The sequence below is a fragment of the Lissotriton helveticus genome, chromosome 3_1 (genome assembly GCF_964261635.1).
Source record: "Lissotriton helveticus chromosome 3_1, aLisHel1.1, whole genome shotgun sequence".
NCBI lineage: Eukaryota > Metazoa > Chordata > Amphibia > Caudata > Salamandridae > Lissotriton > Lissotriton helveticus.
Window position 1 is genome coordinate 52,286,743 of NC_136061.1, and position 20,954 is coordinate 52,307,696.

Below are 20,954 nucleotides of genomic sequence, written 5' to 3' on the forward strand. Positions count from 1 at the left end.
TTTACAACGCAACTTTTACTCCACACTACCATTACGACGCAGCTATTACAACGCAAGTCGTTACAACGACTTGCGCTGGAGGGCGCTGTAGGATAGGGAATAGTTTAATTTTCTAGCCAACACCTTCCCTACTATCCACGGGGACTGGAGTTGGAATAGAAAATTAAACTATTCACTATCCAGCGTCCCCCAACGCAAGTCAATGTAACGACTTGCATTGTAAAAACTGCGTTGTAATGGCATGCGGGGTAAAAGCATGCGTTGTGATGTCATACATCCCTTCAGACCATTGACTCTTTACTGATGAATCCTTGTCTGGCTGGACAGATGGACAACCCCGGGTGCCAAGGCCACAGGTTCCAATTGCTTCCTTTCCCTTCTCTGGCATTCAGTGAAATGACTGCAGGCTCCCGGGGTTGTGATCACTAGACGGAGATGAACACCTCAGCGCAAACTACACCCTTACCCCTGGCTTCTGACCTCAGCGGGAAGGGGAAGGACTCTTCCATAGTTTCACTCTGCAAGGCTGAAGGCATCTGTAATCTGTGGAAAGTACATCTATATTGTGGGAGGCCTGACAGTACCTCAAAGATGTGCAAATCACATGATCTCTATGCAGGAAGGCATAAGTACGTGCATCCCTACGCTGCAGTCCACCTCTCCTCGGCATGCCCGCCCCCTCCAGATGATGTCCATGAGATGACAGAGTAGAGTGATAGTGATTCTGGGTGGAAGGCGAGTGATGGAGACAGGAGAAAGACGATGGATAGAGGCAAAGAATACGGAGTCATCATAAAGTAACATCTTCATTTGCATCTCCGCTACTACTAATGCTTGGTAATAGATTAATAAACAGCGTAACACCAGGAGGTGGCCGCAGTACCTGAGAGCCAAAGAAGAGTAACCTAGGATTCAGTTCTATACGTGGTCATCACTTCCAGCTGGCGACAATTATGCATGTCCCGGCGGTGCAGATGCAGGACACAGCTACTCCAAGATCTTGAAAAGGTCTTAGGTGGCACCGGTCTTCCAGGTGGACGTCAGTCATTTGAATATCTGACCCATCAGTGCCCCACTGGTTGGTGTCGGTGCTCCACGCGGAAGGTAGATTCTGGGAGAGATCAAATCGACTTCAATTTTCGGTGGCGGGGAGAGGGCTTGAGACATCAGGTGCAAAGTTGACAGAAGACCAGGTCTTGCGGAGTTCCAGCAGGGGTGGGCAGCTGCTGAGGATAAGAATGTCGATGTTTGGTCTGTTTTTTGTTTGCTTTATTATCGATGGCTCACCATGCACTGACTGAGAGGCTCGCCTCCCTTTGCACCCGCTGTTTGTCATGCGTGGGATGTACTTTTGGGGTCGAGAACTAGCCTCGAATGTTACTCGAGCCAAAAGACACTGGACTGGAGAGGACTGTCGGTGGAGGGCGGGTACCACGTAGTGTTACTGGTAAGTCAGTTGCCACCCTGGCATCTGGGTGCTCAGCGGTGCTCTGCCAGGTGCGATGGACCAGCTCCAGGCGCCGGTTGACCTCTATGGAGGGGGTTAGGAGCGCAGCATTCACCACAGAGTTTGCTGGGTACCGTAGTTGATGGTGTGTCAACAACAGGAGCTGGCAGCCCTTGCTGGTTCATCCTCTCTTCAGCGGAGAGGTGATGCTCTTACACTCACTGAATTTACTGCTGACCGTTCGTAGCACCTTTCGTGTAAGGAGGTGATTCATGCTATTATTTGAATGCTCCCCCGTCTAGTGCCTCTTGTGACTGTGGTTCAACTGGCACTAGGCAGCGTGAACCCACAAGTGACCGTCCGTGTTACAGAACAAGGAACTTTGTTTGTTTTGTTGCATCGATAGGTGTCGTCCACTCTTGACTTTGTGTTAGAATGCAGATGTTTGGTTTTTGGTAGCGACAGTGGTTTGCTGATATTCATAGCTGGCTGCGCTTGCTTTCGATAACTGGGTGGCTGTTGCAATATGTAGACTGGGGGTTGAGTAGCATGGAAAAGCCTGTGAATGATGAATGTTCAGGATGGCTCGAGCAGTCTTAGGAATGGCTTGAAGACACTGCCCCCGTCAGTCAAGCCGGGTCTAGGGAAGGGTGTGAGCAGGTAACCTAGGATGTTTGTCGGTCCCGAACTTAAGCTCAAACCTACCGGTGAAAAGCCCTCTGAACCTGGGGTGTAAGGAAACCCTCTGTGGGTAGCTGTGCGCCTTATAAATACTATAAAATAAATAAATAATAAATAAATAAGCCCATTTTGTTCCTCCTCCCCGGCTGGGAAGCTCTCCGTGTGCCTGGGTGGTTCCATAGCCAGCGGCCACAACACGGGGCCCGCGGCTACTGTGTGCATTAATGTTACGATGGAAGTAGGAAAGGGGAGCCACGGTTCCCCCATGCTGTACGATTCTACTGGATCACAACTTTCTTTGAAGAGAGATCTTCAGTGTTCACTCAGCCACCCAAGACTAAGGAAATCCCCATTTCTTGCATTCTTCATCACTATTCGCAGCACCTCACAAGGTGAAATGAAGCTGCAGTGAAACCCATTCTGGAGTCCCCATCGCTTACCTGGGCCTCCGCCTGGGCGAGCTGCTCCAAAGCTGCCGAATCCAGGGTCACGCCCTTCTCCTCAAGCATCAGACCGATGAGATCCAACGGGAAGCCCAGGTCCCTGTAGAGCGACCAAGCCACAGCGCCTGCAAGACAAGGGGCCATGAGAGAAAGACACCCACTGTGCTCAGAAAGTGAACGAGGTCAAGTGCACAACACCTCTGTGTGTGGATGCGTCACATCACTCCATCACAGGAACAACGCCGAAACCTTCCCAAGCGAAGGCATCTTCAACGACAACCCAACCATACTCAGCGTATTCATTTATAATAGGTGGGAGAGTAGTCTTCCTATGAACACTTGTCTTTTATTTTCTTATTACAGGTGCGTTCTTGGCAGCCCCAGCACTTTCTCTGTGTTCCGACTGTAGTGTGTAAAGCACTCTCTCTACTTTGGAAGGTGTAGTGTGTAAAGCACTCTCTCTACTTTGCAGGCACAGACCAACTTCTCGCCTTTTCTGTCTAGAAAAGTAGGTTCCGTAGGCAGCCTGCGAGCAGCACTGGTACTGGTATTCTAAAAACAATTCTAAAGAAATACCATGAGAGAATGCGTGGAGAGATGTACAGCTCCATGGCTATAGTAGTGGCTATAGTAGTGGTTGTAGGCATTGCAGATACCTGGTTGCAGATACCGGTGGTTTAAGCTAAGAAAAAAGACTCTTCTATTGTTTATCGAAAACAGCCTACAACCATGAACTTGATCTATGGTCACAGCCGTGCATTTGATGCTGACGTATAGCAAGGATGTGTATTAGTTGGGGGGTCAGCGGAAACGTCCGTCTCAAAACGAGGAACAATCTTCCTTGTGTGGTATTTCATACAAGATTCAGGTAATTAGCGTAGCGTAGAAACCGGAATCAGTCCAGGAACCATAGCAGCTCAACTTTATGGTTGTAGGCTGTTTTCGATTAACAATAGAAGAGTCTTTTTTCTTAGCATAAACCATTGTCCTGAAGATGGTCTGATGGACTGAAGCCGCAAAGACCGAAACGTCGACTCCGCCTTCTTTTACTGAGAAATGTTGTTACTTTTGAGCGACACATATTCTCATTAGGAGATTTGTTGCCTGTGATTAGGTTGGAATAGTTGTTTGTCATGTACTGCTAGGTTCATTCAATTTTACTTCTTTCCATGAATTTTGGCTGATTAATTTCATGTGTTTGTACTCCCTTTTAATTGCTTTCAATACATAAAAAATTTATACTTTCAAACTATTAGGATTTCCCATGTTGTCTATGCTTACAAATTGCATTGATTGGTGTTGTCTCATAACACTTTGGTGTTTGTTCTGGATGGACGAACCCTCTAAGCAATCGTATAATAATATAAGTTTGTTCCAAATAAATTCCTTTGTAGGCACATTTTGCCTTAGCCTCCAAGGGCACATTGGGTCTCCCGAATTATCGACTAGACATGCAGGTAAACATGATCCACTGAGGACCTGTTGGCCAATGGTGAGAATCCCCATGAATGAGCAGAAGCTTCAGGGCCCACTGGCAGGAAGTGAGCTCAAGGATCTGAGGGTCATCAAGGTTTTAGGAGATTCACAGACCTGAAGATGAGGAGCAGGAGACCTAGGAATGAGCTGCAGCGGAATAATGGGGTTTCCAGACTTGGCCAAGATGACTGAGCCGCACAAGCTGTACACTGATTCATACACCACAAACTTCCCCCCCAAATTAGCTCCGGTCCTAACCAAACAATACTTCACGAAAAGTCATGATCCACTGCCCATTTTTTTCTTTTTCGCGCCCGGCACTATTTTTGGTCCAAATCTGATTTTGCACCTAGGATGGACAGAATTGATTCACCAAGAGGGGTTTGAAATCCAGCCCGGCCGACTCTTAGAACGGGCTGGACCTAGTTAGTCAGAGGAGATTCCAGGCCGAGCCATGCTAGTTCTTAGGACTGGCTGCACCAGGCTGTAACGAGGAGGTTCTACATCCTACAAATCCTACAATCCTGGCTTCAATGCCTGGGTGGATTGAGTCACCAAGAGGTGTTCCAAATCCAGACAAGTTAACTCACAGGAATGGCTAAACTGAGCGACCGATAGGAGGGTCCAGGGTGACGATGATGATGAGCTGAGTTACTAAAGTGAGGCGGTCACCCAGCAGGGGATCCTGGTGCCAAGGGAACTACTCGCGAGGGGATCAGCAGAGCAACGACAGGAGCATAGGAAAGAGGTGGGTCTCGAGGGATTTCCTGATCACTAAGAAGTTAAGACTGTGAGAAGCAGCAAACTCACAGTTTTAGCTGCTGGGAATATCGGATTTTGAGATCAGAATCTGAGATCAGATATACATAGCAGAGAGGAAGATTGGAGGGAGATCCGGGAGGAGCGTAAGGGACAATTTTAGCTTGCAGAAAAAAGGGACCAGACTGGAGGAAAGCTTTTTGAACAACGCACATAGGTTTGACCCAAATACGTGCAGACACCGGCAGACACTGAAGTGTGGCAAGATGCTCCTAAATGTGTGTGAATTTAGAAGATTGGGATGACTCCGGCTGTTGTGCATTGAATACAGAGAAGTCCTCTTAGGCCATGCGCGGTCCTAGGACGGCCTGAGCTGGGCTATCATCAGGGGGCACCCTCGAGGGTGTTCTACATGCTGTCATGCTAGCTCTAAAGCCTAGCCGCATTAGGTTACCGAGAGGTGCTCCAAATATGCCCCTGCTAGCGCCTAAGATTGGCTGAATTGAGCTATCATGAGAGGGTTCCGGATCTAGTGTGCGAGGTTGCAGGATTACATGATTGGGTTACAAAGGGGGTTCTTCCTTGCTAACTACTAGGCCTGGCTGGATTACATTATCCGGGGGTATTCTAGATCTCCTAGGGCTTGCTGCATTGGGTTACCAAGACGCGGGTTCGACGTCCTGCACTGATAAGCTTCTAGCACTGACCGAGGACCACTGCACCCCTTCCTCTGAGACCGCAATGTTCTGAGCAGGAAACGTTCCATGTCCACTCCTAGAATGGACTGGGCGGGATCACAGGCGCACTCTGAGAGTGCGATGGAGGCGCAGGGCACTGTAATATCCTCACCTGGAAAGACCTTTGAGTCAGTCGTCTGCTGGAGTGTCCGATCGATGATCCTTCGTCCACGCTGTAGAGATGACAAGAAGGCTGCCTCGTTGTCGCCAATGATATTCATGATCTAGGGCAGAAATGGGAGACTCTGTCATGAGCTGGACCTCATCCCATCATCGACAGACATCATAACCCCCCTCAATGCCAAACCCGGGGTCAGGTCAAGGAGGCGAGCCACTGTATCACACCGGTGTCCTGCTGTTACACACGTCTACCCGGGGTTTGCATCTTGTATCTAGTACTCAATATCAAAACACAGCATTGAGGGTAGGTGGGAATGCCCTACCTATGGTCATTACACATGTTTATATATTCATGATAGTATAAATCTCTTTAATATCTGAGAACTACTGTGAGAAGGGAGGGAGTAGAATGGGAATAAATCTGGTCGGGGGAGTGGGGAATAATTGACGTTTTTTCTCAAGTCTGGAGAAATAAATGTCGAGAGAAGAATTTACTTCAAAGAGATGTGAACAGGTCAAAACCTAAATGTACATAAAAGGCAGTGTAAAGTAGAGACGCAAAGCCGGATGATCGTGAGCTGCACTCAGATTTCGATATATAACGAGACACTCCATGATCGATGGTGAAATGAGGCGTTATACACTGCATTTATGACAAGAAGTGGACAATCCCCATGTCTGGCTGACAGCGCGGCACCTGGAGGTGGATGTGTTTCAAGAGGTTGAAAGGTGTTCAAGTTGCAGAGGTTGGAATCTCTGTCCTACCATTCAGGCCTCCATCCCAGCATTCAAGGTTTGTCGCAAAGAGTCAGAAGCCGCAACCCTTCCAGTCATTGTCACAGGGCAGGGTACAGCGTGTTGCAACGTGTCCCGCTGTGCAGCATGGAACCTGAGAATTCCTTGCACCAAAACAGGTGAGGCGGGTCACAGTCCAGTGCGAAATACTGTGCTGTTCACTGGACCCCTGAGCTGTATCCTAGATTGTGTGATATGCTGTGTCCCAAGCTATGTGCTATGGTGTATCCTCATGTGTGCACTCAGTTGTTTCCTAATTGGAGTCCCACGCAGTGTGCTAAGCTGTTTGCTAAGTCCGTGAGCTAAACGGCATCCTGAGGCTGTGGAATAAGAGGTGCTCCAAGTTGTGTGCAACGCTGTGCCTTAAGGAATGATCTAAGGTGTGTTATAGGTTGTGTCTAAGTCTGTGTGTTATGCAGTACCCTAAAGAGTGTGCTACTCTGCGGGCTAAACATTGTACTAATCTGTGTGCTAAGCCATGTGCTAAGCTGTGTGCTACACTATGTACTATGCTTAGTGCTACACTGTATCCTACACTGAGGGTTACGTCATGTACTAGACTGTATTTTACACTGTGCGCTACAATGTATGTTACACTGTGTGCTAAGCTGTGTGCTACACTCTTTCCTACACTATGTGCTATGCTATGTACTACACTGTATCCTACACTGTGGGTTACGTCATGTACTAGACTGTATTTTACACTGTGTGCCACACTGTATCCTGCAATGTGGGTTACGTCATGTACTAGACTGTATTTTACACTGTGTGCCACATTGTATTCTTCACTGTGGGTTACGTCATGTACTAGACTGTATTTTACACTGTGTGCCACACCGTATCCTACAATGTGGGTTACGTCATGTACTAGACTGTATTTTACGCTGTGTGCCACACTGTATCCTACACCGTGGGTTACGTCATGTACTAGACTGTATTTTACACTGTGTGCCACACTGTATCCTACACTGTGGGTTACGTCATGTACTAGACTGTATTTTACACTGTGTGCCACACCGTATCTGACACTGTGGGTTAGGTCATGTACTAGACTGTATTTTACGCTGTGTGCCACACTGTATCCTACACTGTGGGTTACGTCGTGTACTAGACTGTATTTTACGCTGTGTGCCACACTGTATCCTACACCGTGGGTTACGTCATGTACTAGACTGTATTTTACACTGTGTGCCAAACTGTATCCTACACCGTGGGTTACGTCATGTACTAGACTGTATTTTACACTGTGTGCTACACTGTATCCTACACTGTGGGTTACGTCATGTACTAGACTGTATTTTACACTGTGTGCCACATTGTATTCTTCACTGTGGGTTACGTCATGTACTAGACTGTATTTTACACTGTGTGCCACACCGTATCCTACACTGTGGGTTACGTCATGTACTAGACTGTATTTTACACTGTGTGCCACACCGTATCCTACAATGTGGGTTACGTCATGTACTAGACTGTATTTTACACTGTGTGCCACACCGTATCCTACACTGTGGGTTACGTCATGTACTAGACTGTATTTTACACTGTGTGCCACACCGTATCCTACAATGTGGGTTACGTCATGTACTAGACTGTATTTTACGCTGTGTGCCACACTGTATCCTACACCGTGGGTTACGTCATGTACTAGACTGTATTTTACACTGTGTGCCACACTGTATCCTACACCGTGAGTTACGTCATGTACTAGACTGTATTTTACACTGTGTGCTACACTGTATCCTACACCGTGGGTTACGTCATGTACTAGACTGTATTTTACACTGTGTGCCACACTGTATCCTACACTGTTGGTTACGTCATGTACTAGACTGTATTTTACACTGTGAGCCACACTGTATCCTACACTGTGGGTTACGTCGTGTACTAGACTGTATTTTACGCTGTGTGCCACACTGTTTCCTACACTGTGGGTTACGTCATGTAATAGACTGTATTTTACGCTGTGGGTTACGTCATGTACTAGACTGTATTTTACACTGTGTGCCACACTGTTTCCTTCACTGTGGGTTACGTCATGTACTAGACTGTATTTTACACTGTGTGCCACATTGTATTCTTCACTGTGGGTTACGTCATGTACTAGACTGTATTTTACACTGTGTGCCATACCGTATCCTACACTGTGGGTTACGTCATGTACTAGACTGTATTTTACACTGTGTGCCACACTGTATCCTACACTGTGGGTTACGTCATGTACTAGACTGTATTTTACGCTGTGTGCTACACCGTATCTTATACTGTGGGTTACGTCATGTACTAGACTGTATTTTACGCTGTGTGCCACACTGTTTCCTACACCGTGGGTTACGTCATGTACTAGACGGTATTTTATACTGTGTGCCACACCGTATCCTACACTGTGGGTTACGTCATGTACTAGACTGTATTTTACGCTGTGTGCCACACTGTATCCTACACTGTGGGTTACGTCATGTACTACACTGTATTTTACACTGTGTGCCACACTGTATCCTACACTGTGGGTTACGTCATGTACTAGACTGTATTTTACACTGTGTGCCACACCGTATCTTATACTGTGGGTTACGTCATGTACTAGACTGTATTTTACACTGTGTGCCACACTGTTTCCTACACCGTGGGTTACGTCATGTACTAGACTGTATTTTACGCTGTGTGCCACACTGTGGGTTACGTCATGTACTAGACTGTATTTTACACTGTGTGCCACATTGTATCCTTCACTGTGGGTTACGTCATGTACTAGACTGTATTTTACACTGTGTGCCACACTGTATCCTTCACTGTGGGTTACGTTGTGTACTAGACTGTATTTTACACTGTGTGCCACACTGTATCCTACACTGTGGGTTACGTCATGTACTAGACTGTATTTTACACTGTGTGCCACACTGTATCCTACACTGTGGGTTAGGTCATGTACTAGACTGTATTTTACACTGTGTGCCACACTGTATCCTACACTGTGAGTTACGTCATGTACTAGACTGTATTTTACGCTGTGTGCCACACCGTATCTTACACTGTGGGTTACGTCATGTACTAGACTGTATTTTACGCTGTGTGCCACACTGTACCCTACACTGTGGGTTAGGTCATGTACTAGACTATATTTTACACTGTGTGCCACACTGTATCCTACACTGTGGGTTACGTCATGTACTAGACTGTATTTTACGCTGTGTGCCACACTGTATCCTACACTGTGGGTTAGGTCATGTACTAGACTATATTTTACACTGTGTGCCACACCGTATCCTACACTGTGGGTTACGTCATGTACTAGACTGTATTTTACGCTGTGTGCCACACTGTATCCTACACTGTGGGTTACGTCATGTACTAGACTGTATTTTACGCTGTGTGCCACACTGTATCCTACACTGTGGGTTACGTCATGTACTAGACTGTATTTTACACTGTGTGCCACACTGTTTCCTACACCGTGGGTTACGTCATGTACTAGACTGTATTTTACACTGTGTGCCACACTGTATCTTACACTGTGGGTTACGTCATGTACTACACTGTATTTTACACTGTGTGCCACACTGTATCCTACACTGTGGGTTACGTCATGTACTAGACTGTATTTTACGCTGTGTGCTACACCGTATCTTACACTGTGGGTTACGTCAAGTACTAGACTGTATTTTACACTGTGTGCCACACCGTATCTTACACTGTGGGTTACGTCATGTACTAGACTGTATTTTACGCTGTGTGCCAAGCCGTATCTTACACTGTGGGTTACGTCATGTACTAGACTGTATTTTACACTTTGTGCCACACTGTATCCTAATCTGTGGGTTACGTCATGTACTAGACTGTATTTTACGCTGTGTGCCACACTGTGGGTTACGTCATGTACTAGACTGTATTTTACACTGTGTGCCACATTGTATCCTTCACTGTGGGTTACGTCATGTACTAGACTGTATTTTACACTGTGTGCCACACTGTATCCTTCACTGTGGGTTACGTTGTGTACTAGACTGTATTTTACACTGTGTGCCACACTGTATCCTACACTGTGGGTTACGTCATGTACTAGACTGTATTTTACACTGTGTGCCACACTGTATCCTACACTGTGGGTTAGGTCATGTACTAGACTGTATTTTACACTGTGTGCCACACTGTATCCTACACTGTGAGTTACGTCATGTACTAGACTGTATTTTACGCTGTGTGCCACACCGTATCTTACACTGTGGGTTACGTCATGTACTAGACTGTATTTTACGCTGTGTGCCACACTGTATCCTACACTGTGGGTTAGGTCATGTACTAGACTATATTTTACACTGTGTGCCACACTGTATCCTACACTGTGGGTTACGTCATGTACTAGACTGTATTTTACGCTGTGTGCCACACCGTATCTTACACTGTGGGTTACGTCATGTACTAGACTGTATTTTACGCTGTGTGCCACACTGTATCCTACACTGTGGGTTAGGTCATGTACTAGACTATATTTTACACTGTGTGCCACACCGTATCCTACACTGTGGGTTACGTCATGTACTAGACTGTATTTTACACTGTGTGCCACACCGTATCTTACACTGTGGGTTACGTCATGTACTAGACTGTATTTTACGCTGTGTGCCAAGCCGTATCTTACACTGTGGGTTACGTCATGTACTAGACTGTATTTTACACTTTGTGCCACACTGTATCCTAATCTGTGGGTTACGTCATGTACTAGACTGTATTTTACGCTGTGTGCCACACTGTGGGTTACGTCATGTACTAGACTGTATTTTACACTGTGTGCCACATTGTATCCTTCACTGTGGGTTACGTCATGTACTAGACTGTATTTTACACTGTGTGCCACACTGTATCCTTCACTGTGGGTTACGTTGTGTACTAGACTGTATTTTACACTGTGTGCCACAATGTATTCTACACTGTGGGTTACGTCATGTACTAGACTGTATTTTACACTGTGTGCCACACTGTATCCTACACTGTGGGTTAGGTCATGTACTAGACTGTATTTTACACTGTGTGCCACACTGTATCCTACACTGTGAGTTACGTCATGTACTAGACTGTATTTTACGCTGTGTGCCACACCGTATCTTACACTGTGGGTTACGTCATGTACTAGACTGTATTTTACGCTGTGTGCCACACTGTATCCTACACTGTGGGTTAGGTCATGTACTAGACTATATTTTACACTGTGTGCCACACTGTATCCTACACTGTGGGTTACGTCATGTACTAGACTGTATTTTACGCTGTGTGCCACACCGTATCTTACACTGTGGGTTACGTCATGTACTAGACTGTATTTTACGCTGTGTGCCACACTGTATCCTACACTGTGGGTTAGGTCATGTACTAGACTATATTTTACACTGTGTGCCACACCGTATCCTACACTGTGGGTTACGTCATGTACTAGACTGTATTTTACGCTGTGTGCCACACTGTATCCTACACTGTGGGTTACGTCATGTACTAGACTGTATTTTACGCTGTGTGCCACACTGTATCCTACACTGTGGGTTACGTCATATACTAGACTGTATTTTACACTGTGTGCCACACTGTTTCCTACACCGTGGGTTACGTCATGTACTAGACTGTATTTTACACTGTGTGCCACACTGTATCCTACACTGTGGGTTACGTCATGTACTAGACTGTATTTTACGCTGTGTGCTACACCGTATCTTACACTGTGGGTTACGTCAAGTACTAGACTGTATTTTACACTGTGTGCCACACCGTATCTTACACTGTGGGTTACGTCATGTACTAGACTGTATTTTACGCTGTGTGCCAAGCCGTATCTTACACTGTGGGTTACGTCATGTACTAGACTGTATTTTACACTTTGTGCCACACTGTATCCTAATCTGTGGGTTACGTCATGTACTAGACTGTATTTTACGCTGTGTGCCACACTGTGGGTTACGTCATGTACTAGACTGTATTTTACACTGTGTGCCACATTGTATCCTTCACTGTGGGTTACGTCATGTACTAGACTGTATTTTACACTGTGTGCCACACTGTATCCTTCACTGTGGGTTACGTTGTGTACTAGACTGTATTTTACACTGTGTGCCACACTGTATCCTACACTGTGGGTTACGTCATGTACTAGACTGTATTTTACACTGTGTGCCACACTGTATCCTACACTGTGGGTTAGGTCATGTACTAGACTGTATTTTACACTGTGTGCCACACTGTATCCTACACTGTGAGTTACGTCATGTACTAGACTGTATTTTACGCTGTGTGCCACACCGTATCTTACACTGTGGGTTACGTCATGTACTAGACTGTATTTTACGCTGTGAGCCACACTGTATCCTACACTGTGGGTTAGGTCATGTACTAGACTATATTTTACACTGTGTGCCACACTGTATCCTACACTGTGGGTTACGTCATGTACTAGACTGTATTTTACGCTGTGTGCCACACCGTATCTTACACTGTGGGTTACGTCATGTACTAGACTGTATTTTACGCTGTGTGCCACACTGTATCCTACACTGTGGGTTAGGTCATGTACTAGACTATATTTTACACTGTGTGCCACACTGTATCCTACACTCTGGGTTACGTCATGTACTAGACTGTATTTTACGCTGTGTGCCACACTGTATCCTACACTGTGGGTTAGGTCATGTACTAGACTATATTTTACACTGTGTGCCACACCGTATCCTACACTGTGGGTTACGTCATGTACTAGACTGTATTTTACGCTGTGTGCCACACTGTATCCTACACTGTGGGTTACGTCATGTACTAGACTGTATTTTACGCTGTGTGCCACACGTATCCTACACTGTGGGTTACGTCATGTACTAGACTGTATTTTACACTGTGTGCCACACTGTTTCCTACACCGTGGGTTACGTCATGTACTAGACTGTATTTTACACTGTGTGCCACACTGTATCTTACACTGTGGGTTACGTCATGTACTACACTGTATTTTACACTGTGTGCCACACTGTATCCTACACTGTGGGTTACGTCATGTACTAGACTGTATTTTACGCTGTGTGCTACACCGTATCTTACACTGTGGGTTACGTCAAGTACTAGACTGTATTTTACACTGTGTGCCACACCGTATCTTACACTGTGGGTTACGTCATGTACTAGACTGTATTTTACGCTGTGTGCCAAGCCGTATCTTACACTGTGGGTTACGTCATGTACTAGACTGTATTTTACACTTTGTGCCACACTGTATCCTAATCTGTGGGTTACGTCATGTACTAGACTGTATTTTACGCTGTGTGCCACACTGTATTCTACTCTGTGGGTTATGCCTTGTACTACACTGTGTGCTACACAGTATCTTACACTGTGTGTTAAGCTAAGTGCTACACTGTATCCAACACCATGTGCTATGCTGTGTGATATACTGTACCCTACACTGCGTGCTAAGCTGTGTGATACACTGTACCTTACACTGCCTGCGTGCTAAGCTGTGTGCTACACTGTATCCTACACTGTGGGTTACGTCATGTACCAGACTGTATTTTACGCTGTGTGCCACATTGTATCCTACACTGTGGGTTGCGTCATGTACTAGACTGTATTTTACGCTGCGTGCCACACTGTATCCTACACTGTGGGTTACGTCATGTACTAGACTGTATTTTACGCTGTGTGCCACACCATATCCTACACTGTGGGTTACATCATGTACTAGACTGTATTTTACACTGTGTGCCACACTGTATCCTACACTGTGGGTTAGGTCATGTACTAGACTGTATTTTACACTGTGTGCCACACTGTATCTTACACTGTGGGTTAGGTCATGTACTAGACTGTATTTTACACTGTGTGCCACACTGTATCCTACACGGTGGGTTACGTCATGTACTAGACTGTATTTTACGCTGTGTGCCACACTGTATCCTACACTGTGGGTTACGTCATGTACTCGACTGTATTTTACACTGTGTGCCACACTGTATCCTACACTGTGGGTTACGTCAAGTACTAGACTGTATTTTACGCTGTGTGCTACACCGTATCTTATACTGTGGGTTACGTCATGTACTAGACTGTATTTTACACTGTGTGCCACACCGTATCTTACACTGTGTGCTAAGCTATGTGCTATACTCTTTCCTAAACTATGTGCTATACTATGTACTACACTGTATCCTGCAATCTGGGTTACGTCATGTACTAGACTGTATTTTACACTGTGTGCCACACTGTATCCTACACTGTGGGTTACGTTGTGTACTAGACTGTATTTTACGCTGTGTAGTACACTGTTTCCTACACTGTGGGTTACGTCATGTAATAGACTGTATTTTACGCTGTGTGCCACACTGTATCCTACACTGTGGGTTACGTCATGTAATAGACTGTATTTTACACTGTGTGCCACACTGTATCCTACACTGTGGGTTAGGTCATGTACTAGACTGTATTTTACGCTGTGTGCCACACTGTTTCCTACACTGTGGGTTACGTCATGTACTAGACTGTATTTTACACTGTGTGCCACACTGTATCCTACACTGTGGGTTACGTCATGTACTAGACTGTATTTTACGCTGTGTGCCACACCGTATCTTACACTGTGGGTTACGTCATGTAATAGACTGTATTTTACACTGTGTGCCACACTGTATCCTACACTGTGGGTTAGGTCATGTACTAGACTGTATTTTACACTGTGTGCCACACCGTATCTTACACTGTGGGTTAGGTCATGTACTAGACTGTATTTTACACTGTGTGCCACATCGTATCTTACACTGTGGGTTACGTCATGTACTAGACTGTATTTTACACTGTGTGCCACACTGTATCCTACACTGTGGGTTACGTTCTGTACTAGACTGTATTTTACGCTGTGTGCTACACCGTATCTTACACTGTGGGTTACGTCAAGTACTAGACTGTATTTTACGCTGTGTGCTACACCGTATCTTACACTGTGTGCTAAACTATGTGCTATACTCTTTCCTAAACTATGTGCTATACTATGTACTACACTGTATCCTGCAATCTGGGTTACGTCATGTACTAGACTGTATTTTACACTGTGTGCCACACTGTATCCTACACTGTGGGTTACGTCAAGTACTAGACTGTATTTTACGCTGTGTGCTACACCGTATCTTACACTGTGTGCTAAGCTATGTGCTATACTCTTTCCTAAACTATGTGCTATACTATGTACTACACTGTATCCTGCAATCTGGGTTACGTCATGTACTAGACTGTATTTTACGCTGTGTGCCACACTGTTTCCTACACTGTGGGTTACGTCAAGTAGTAGACTGTATTTTACGCTGTGTGCCACACCGTATCCTGCAATCTGGGTTACGTCATGTACTAGACTGTATTTTACGCTGTGTGCCACACTGTTTCCTACACTGTGGGTTACGTCAAGTAGTAGACTGTATTTTACGCTGTGTGCCACACTGTATCCTACACCGTGGGTTAGGTCATGTACTAGACTGTATTTTACACTGTGTGCTACACTGTATCCTACACTGTGGGTTAGGTCATGTACTAGACTGTATTTTACGCTGTGTGCCACACTGTATCCTACACTGTGGGTTACGTCATGTACTAGACTGTATTTTACACTGTGTGCCACACCGTATCTTACACTGTGGGTTACGTCATGTACTACACTGTATTTTACACTGTGTGCCACACTGTATCCTACACTGTGGGTTACGTCATGTACTAGACTGTATTTTACGCTGTGTGCCACACTGTTTCCTACACTGTGGGTTACGTCATGTACTAGACTGTATTTTACACTGTGTGCCACACTGTATCCTACACTGTGGGTTACGTCATGTACTAGACTGTATTTTACGCTGTGTGCCACACCGTATCTTACACTGTGGGTTAGGTCATGTACTAGACTGTATTTTACACTGTGTGCCACACTGTATCCTTCACTGTGGGTTACGTCATGTACTAGACTGTATTTTACACTGTGTGCCACACCGTATCCTACAATGTGGGTTACGTCATGTACTAGACTGTATTTTACGCTGTGTGCCACACTGTATCCTACACTGTGGGTTACGTTGTGTACTAGACTGTATTTTACGCTGTGTGCCACACTGTATCCTACACTGTGGGTTACGTCATGTACTAGACTGTATTTTACGCTGTGTGCCACACTGTTTCCTACACCGTGGGTTACGTCATGTACTAGACTGTATTTTACACTGTGTGCCACACTGTATCTTACACTGTGGGTTACGTCATGTACTACACTGTATTTTACACTGTGTGCCACACTGTATTCTACACTGTGGGTTAGGTCATGTACTAGACTGTATTTTACGCTGTGTGCCACACTGTTTCCTACACTGTGGGTTACGTCATGTACTAGACTGTATTTTACACTGTGTGCCACACTGTATCCTACACTGTGGGTTACGTCATGTACTAGACTGTATTTTACGCTGTGTGCCACACCGTATCTTACACTGTGGGTTACGTCATGTACTAGACTGTATTTTACACTGTGTGCCACACTGTATCCTACACTGTGGGTTAGGTCATGTACTAGACTGTATTTTACACTGTGTGCCACACTGTATCCTACACCGTGGGTTAGGTCATGTACTAGACTGTATTTTACACTGTGTGCCACATTGTATCCTACACTGTGGGTTACGTCATGTACTAGACTGTATTTTACGCTGTGTGCCACACTGTATCCTACACTGTGGGTTAGGTCATGTACTAGACTATATTTTACACTGTGTGCCACACTGTATCCTACACTGTGGGTTACGTCATGTACTAGACTGTATTTTACGCTGTGTGCTACACCGTATCTTATACTGTGGGTTACGTCATGTACTAGAGTGTATTTTACACTGTGTGCCACACTGTATCCTACACTGTGTGCTAAGCTATGTGCTATACTCTTTCCTAAACTATGTGCTATACTATGTACTACACTGTATCCTGCAATCTGGGTTACGTCATGTACTAGACTGTATTTTACGCTGTGTGCCACACTGTTTCCTACACTGTGGGTTACGTCATGTACTAGACTGTATTTTACACTGTGTGCCACACTGTATCCTACACCGTGGGTTACGTCATGTACTAGACTGTATTTTACGCTGTGTGCCACACTGTATCCTACTCTGTGGGTTACGTCATGTACTAGACTGTATTTTACGCTGTGTGCCACACTGTATCCTACACCGTGGGTTACGTCATGTACTAGACTGTATTTTACGCTGTGTGCCACACTGTATCCTACTCTGTGGGTTACGTCATGTACTAGACTGTATTTTACGCTGTGTGCCACACTGTATTCTACTCTGTGGGTTATGCCTTGTACTACGCTGTGTGCTACACAGTATCTTACACTGTGTGTTAAGCTAAGTGCTACACTGTATCCAACACCATGTGCTATGCTGTGTGATATACTGTACCCTACACTGCGTGCTAAGCTGTGTGATACACTGTACCCTACACTGCCTGCGTGCTAAGCTGTGTGCTACACTGTACCCTACACTGCCTGCGTGCTAAGCTGTGTGATACACTGTATCCTACACTGCGTGCTAAGCTGTGTGATACACTGTACCCTACACTGCCTGCGTGCTAAGCTGTGTGATACACTGTATCCTACACTGCGTGCTAAGCTGTGTGATACACTGTACCCTACACTGCCTGCGTGCTAAGCTGTGTGATACACTGTACCCTACACTGCCTGCGTGCTAAGCTGTGTGATACACTGTATCCTACACTGCGTGCTAAGCTGTGTGATACACTGTATCCTACACTGCGTGCTAAGCTGTGTGATACACTGTATCCTACACTGCGTGCTAAGCTGTGTGATACACTGTACCCTACACTGCGTGCTAAGCTGTGTGATACACTGTATCCTACACTGCCTGCGTGCTAAGCTGTGTGATACACTGTATCCTACACTGCGTGCTAAGCTGTGTGATACACTGTATCCTACACTGCGTGCTAAGCTGTGTGATACACTGTATCCTACACTGCGTGCTAAGCTGTGTGATACACTGTATCCTACACTGCGTGCTAAGCTGTGTGATATATTGTATTCTAAACTGGACTATGCTGTGTACTTCACTATGTGCTACACTGTATCTTACATTGTGAGCTACATTGTATCCTACCTTTTGAGCTATGCTTAGTATTACACTGTATCCTACACTGCGTGTTGCGCTACGTGTTACACGGTATCCTACACTACATACTAAGCAGTGTGCTAAGCTGTTTGCTAAGGCTTTGTGCCTAACTACATCCTAAAGCTGTGGCATAATCGGTGTTCCAAGTTGTGTGCTACGCTGAGCCTTAAGGAATGATCTAAGGTGTATCATAGGTTGTGTCTAAGTCTGAGTGTTATGCAGTACCCTAAACTGGGTGCTAATCTGTGTGCTATACCATGTGCTAAGCTGTCTGCTACACTACGTACTATGGTTAGTGCGACACTGTATCCTGCACTGTGGGTTACGTCATGTACTAGACTGTATTTTACACTGTGTGCCACACTGTATCCTGCACTATGGGCTAAGCTGTGTGCTACACTGTGGGCTACGCCATGTACTACGCTGGGTGCTACACCGTATCTTACACTGTGTGCTAAGCTGTGTGCGACACTGTATCCTACACTATGTGCTACGCTGTGTGATATATTGTATTCTAAACTGAACTATGCTGTGTACTACACTAAGTACTACACTATGTGCTACACTGTATCTTACATTGTGAGCTACATTGTATCCTACCTTATGAGCTATGCTTAGTATTACACTGTATCCTACACTGTGTGCTACGCTGTGTGTTACACAGTATCCTTCAATACTAAGCAGTGTGCTATATTGTGCGATACGCCTTCTCTGACCAGAGGGATGTAGGTCAAAAGGCAGGATTTTCATTCTTTTACATCCTAGAGTTTTGAGCTCTGACCAAAGACGGGCTGAGTAGGTGCTACAATGGTGGCGTGCATTGTAAGTCTATATCTTTTTACTACTAAACTGATTATCATCAACCCCTTTGTAGCCTAAAAACCCTGTTACCCGGGCCAGTGTCGGAGAGTCCGGCTTCTCTACAGAGTCCGGTGACATTAGGAGGCCCCCGGGACGCAGCCAATGTTGGGGAGCCCCATAGAATAACATTCATAATGCTCACCTGGGGATGCGCTCTTAGCGTGTAGAAGTCTTCCATTACTATTACTGGCACTACTACAACAGCTACGGCGAATACTAGCTAGGCTGGCTCCCTACTAGTATTAACAGAACTACCAGGCGTGCCGCAACAACCACTAACAGAGCGCGCTTGAGAAAGAGGCAAACAAGACGAATAGAGATAGTAAACCGAGCTATAGAGGCAGAGGAAATACGAATCAAACCCAGAATATGAGACTAAATATGTTTAATTTTTCACAAAAGATATTGCGTTGCTCGACAGACTGACGATGAGCAGGAGCTGGTTCCAACCTTTAGCTGTAACACTCGGAAGGATTTCCCTCCAATGTGCGTCCGTCTGACATGCAGGGCACTGCGAGAGCTTTACAAGAGGACTGCAGGAAGAACGGGGGCTCATATTTCCTGGTGTGAGATCACCTGGTGGAGCCCCCACTCCAGAAAGAGGCTTGTGCACGAGGCAACGTGCCTTGAAGTGAATACGTAAGGTGACATGAGACAGACGGAGAATGTGTGTTATTGCATCCCTGGCATATCACAGAGTAAAAAAACGGCACCTAAAGCAAGCCAAGCCTTTTGGCGTTGCCAAGGCTTGTTAGCAGTTTCAGAGATAAATGAGGAACCCGCAAGCAAGTTGGATGGCTGTGTTCTGAATTAACTGCAAGTGTGCATGGAGTAGACCCAGGGAGCGGGCGCTGGCAGAATCAAGTCTAGAACCTAAGGTCACTGCTACTAGGGGGCTTAAGCTGGTAAGAAGGGAGGACACAGGGGCATTCATTTGAGCTTCCAAGGATACCTACTTGTCCACTTTGAAAGTAGGTTCTGGTTCTTGACACCATCTTCAGGCAACAGAGGGGAACCCACGCACGAGGACCACAAATCCGAGGTCCACGGTGAGCCCTGGCCACAAACCACAATCTTGGTCTTCAGTAGTAGTAAATCACATACGCCTAGTACGGGTACCACAACTGCATTAATTCTATAACTCCTACTAGACTTATCAGTATCACTAATGCAGGTATTACCAGTTCTGTTACTAGTAACAGTGGTAACAGTAATGGAAGCGCTGGTGCCGCAACTACTGTTACAACTACTAGCAGCAGAGCTGGACTCCATCTGGTGGTACGACTACTACGGACACTGCTGTTTCTGGTAGTAAATACCCCTGCTAGTACTACTACGTGTACTATAAGTGCGATACCCACTGCTACAACTGCTGGTACTACTACAGCCTCCCTCACCTTTTACTGACACTTCAAGTACTCCTACCAGGAACCTTACAACTACCTTTGCGCAGCAGAGC

The 20,954-nt window shown here is 45.6% G+C and overlaps 1 protein-coding gene across 3 annotated transcripts in view; it reads right to left on the reverse strand.

The window, feature by feature from the left end:
- LOC144822096 (alanine--tRNA ligase, mitochondrial-like) overlaps positions 1-20,954 on the reverse strand; it is a 198,704-nt gene that overhangs the window by 123,588 nt on the left and 54,162 nt on the right. For all 3 annotated transcript variants that reach the window (XM_078679217.1, XM_078679219.1, XM_078679218.1), the window contains exons 9-10: positions 5,656-5,767; positions 2,569-2,696 (exon numbers count right to left, since the gene is read on the reverse strand). In XM_078679217.1, the coding sequence (XP_078535343.1) occupies positions 2,569-2,696; positions 5,656-5,767 (240 nt within the window). The remainder of the gene's footprint in view (positions 1-2,568; positions 2,697-5,655; positions 5,768-20,954) is intronic.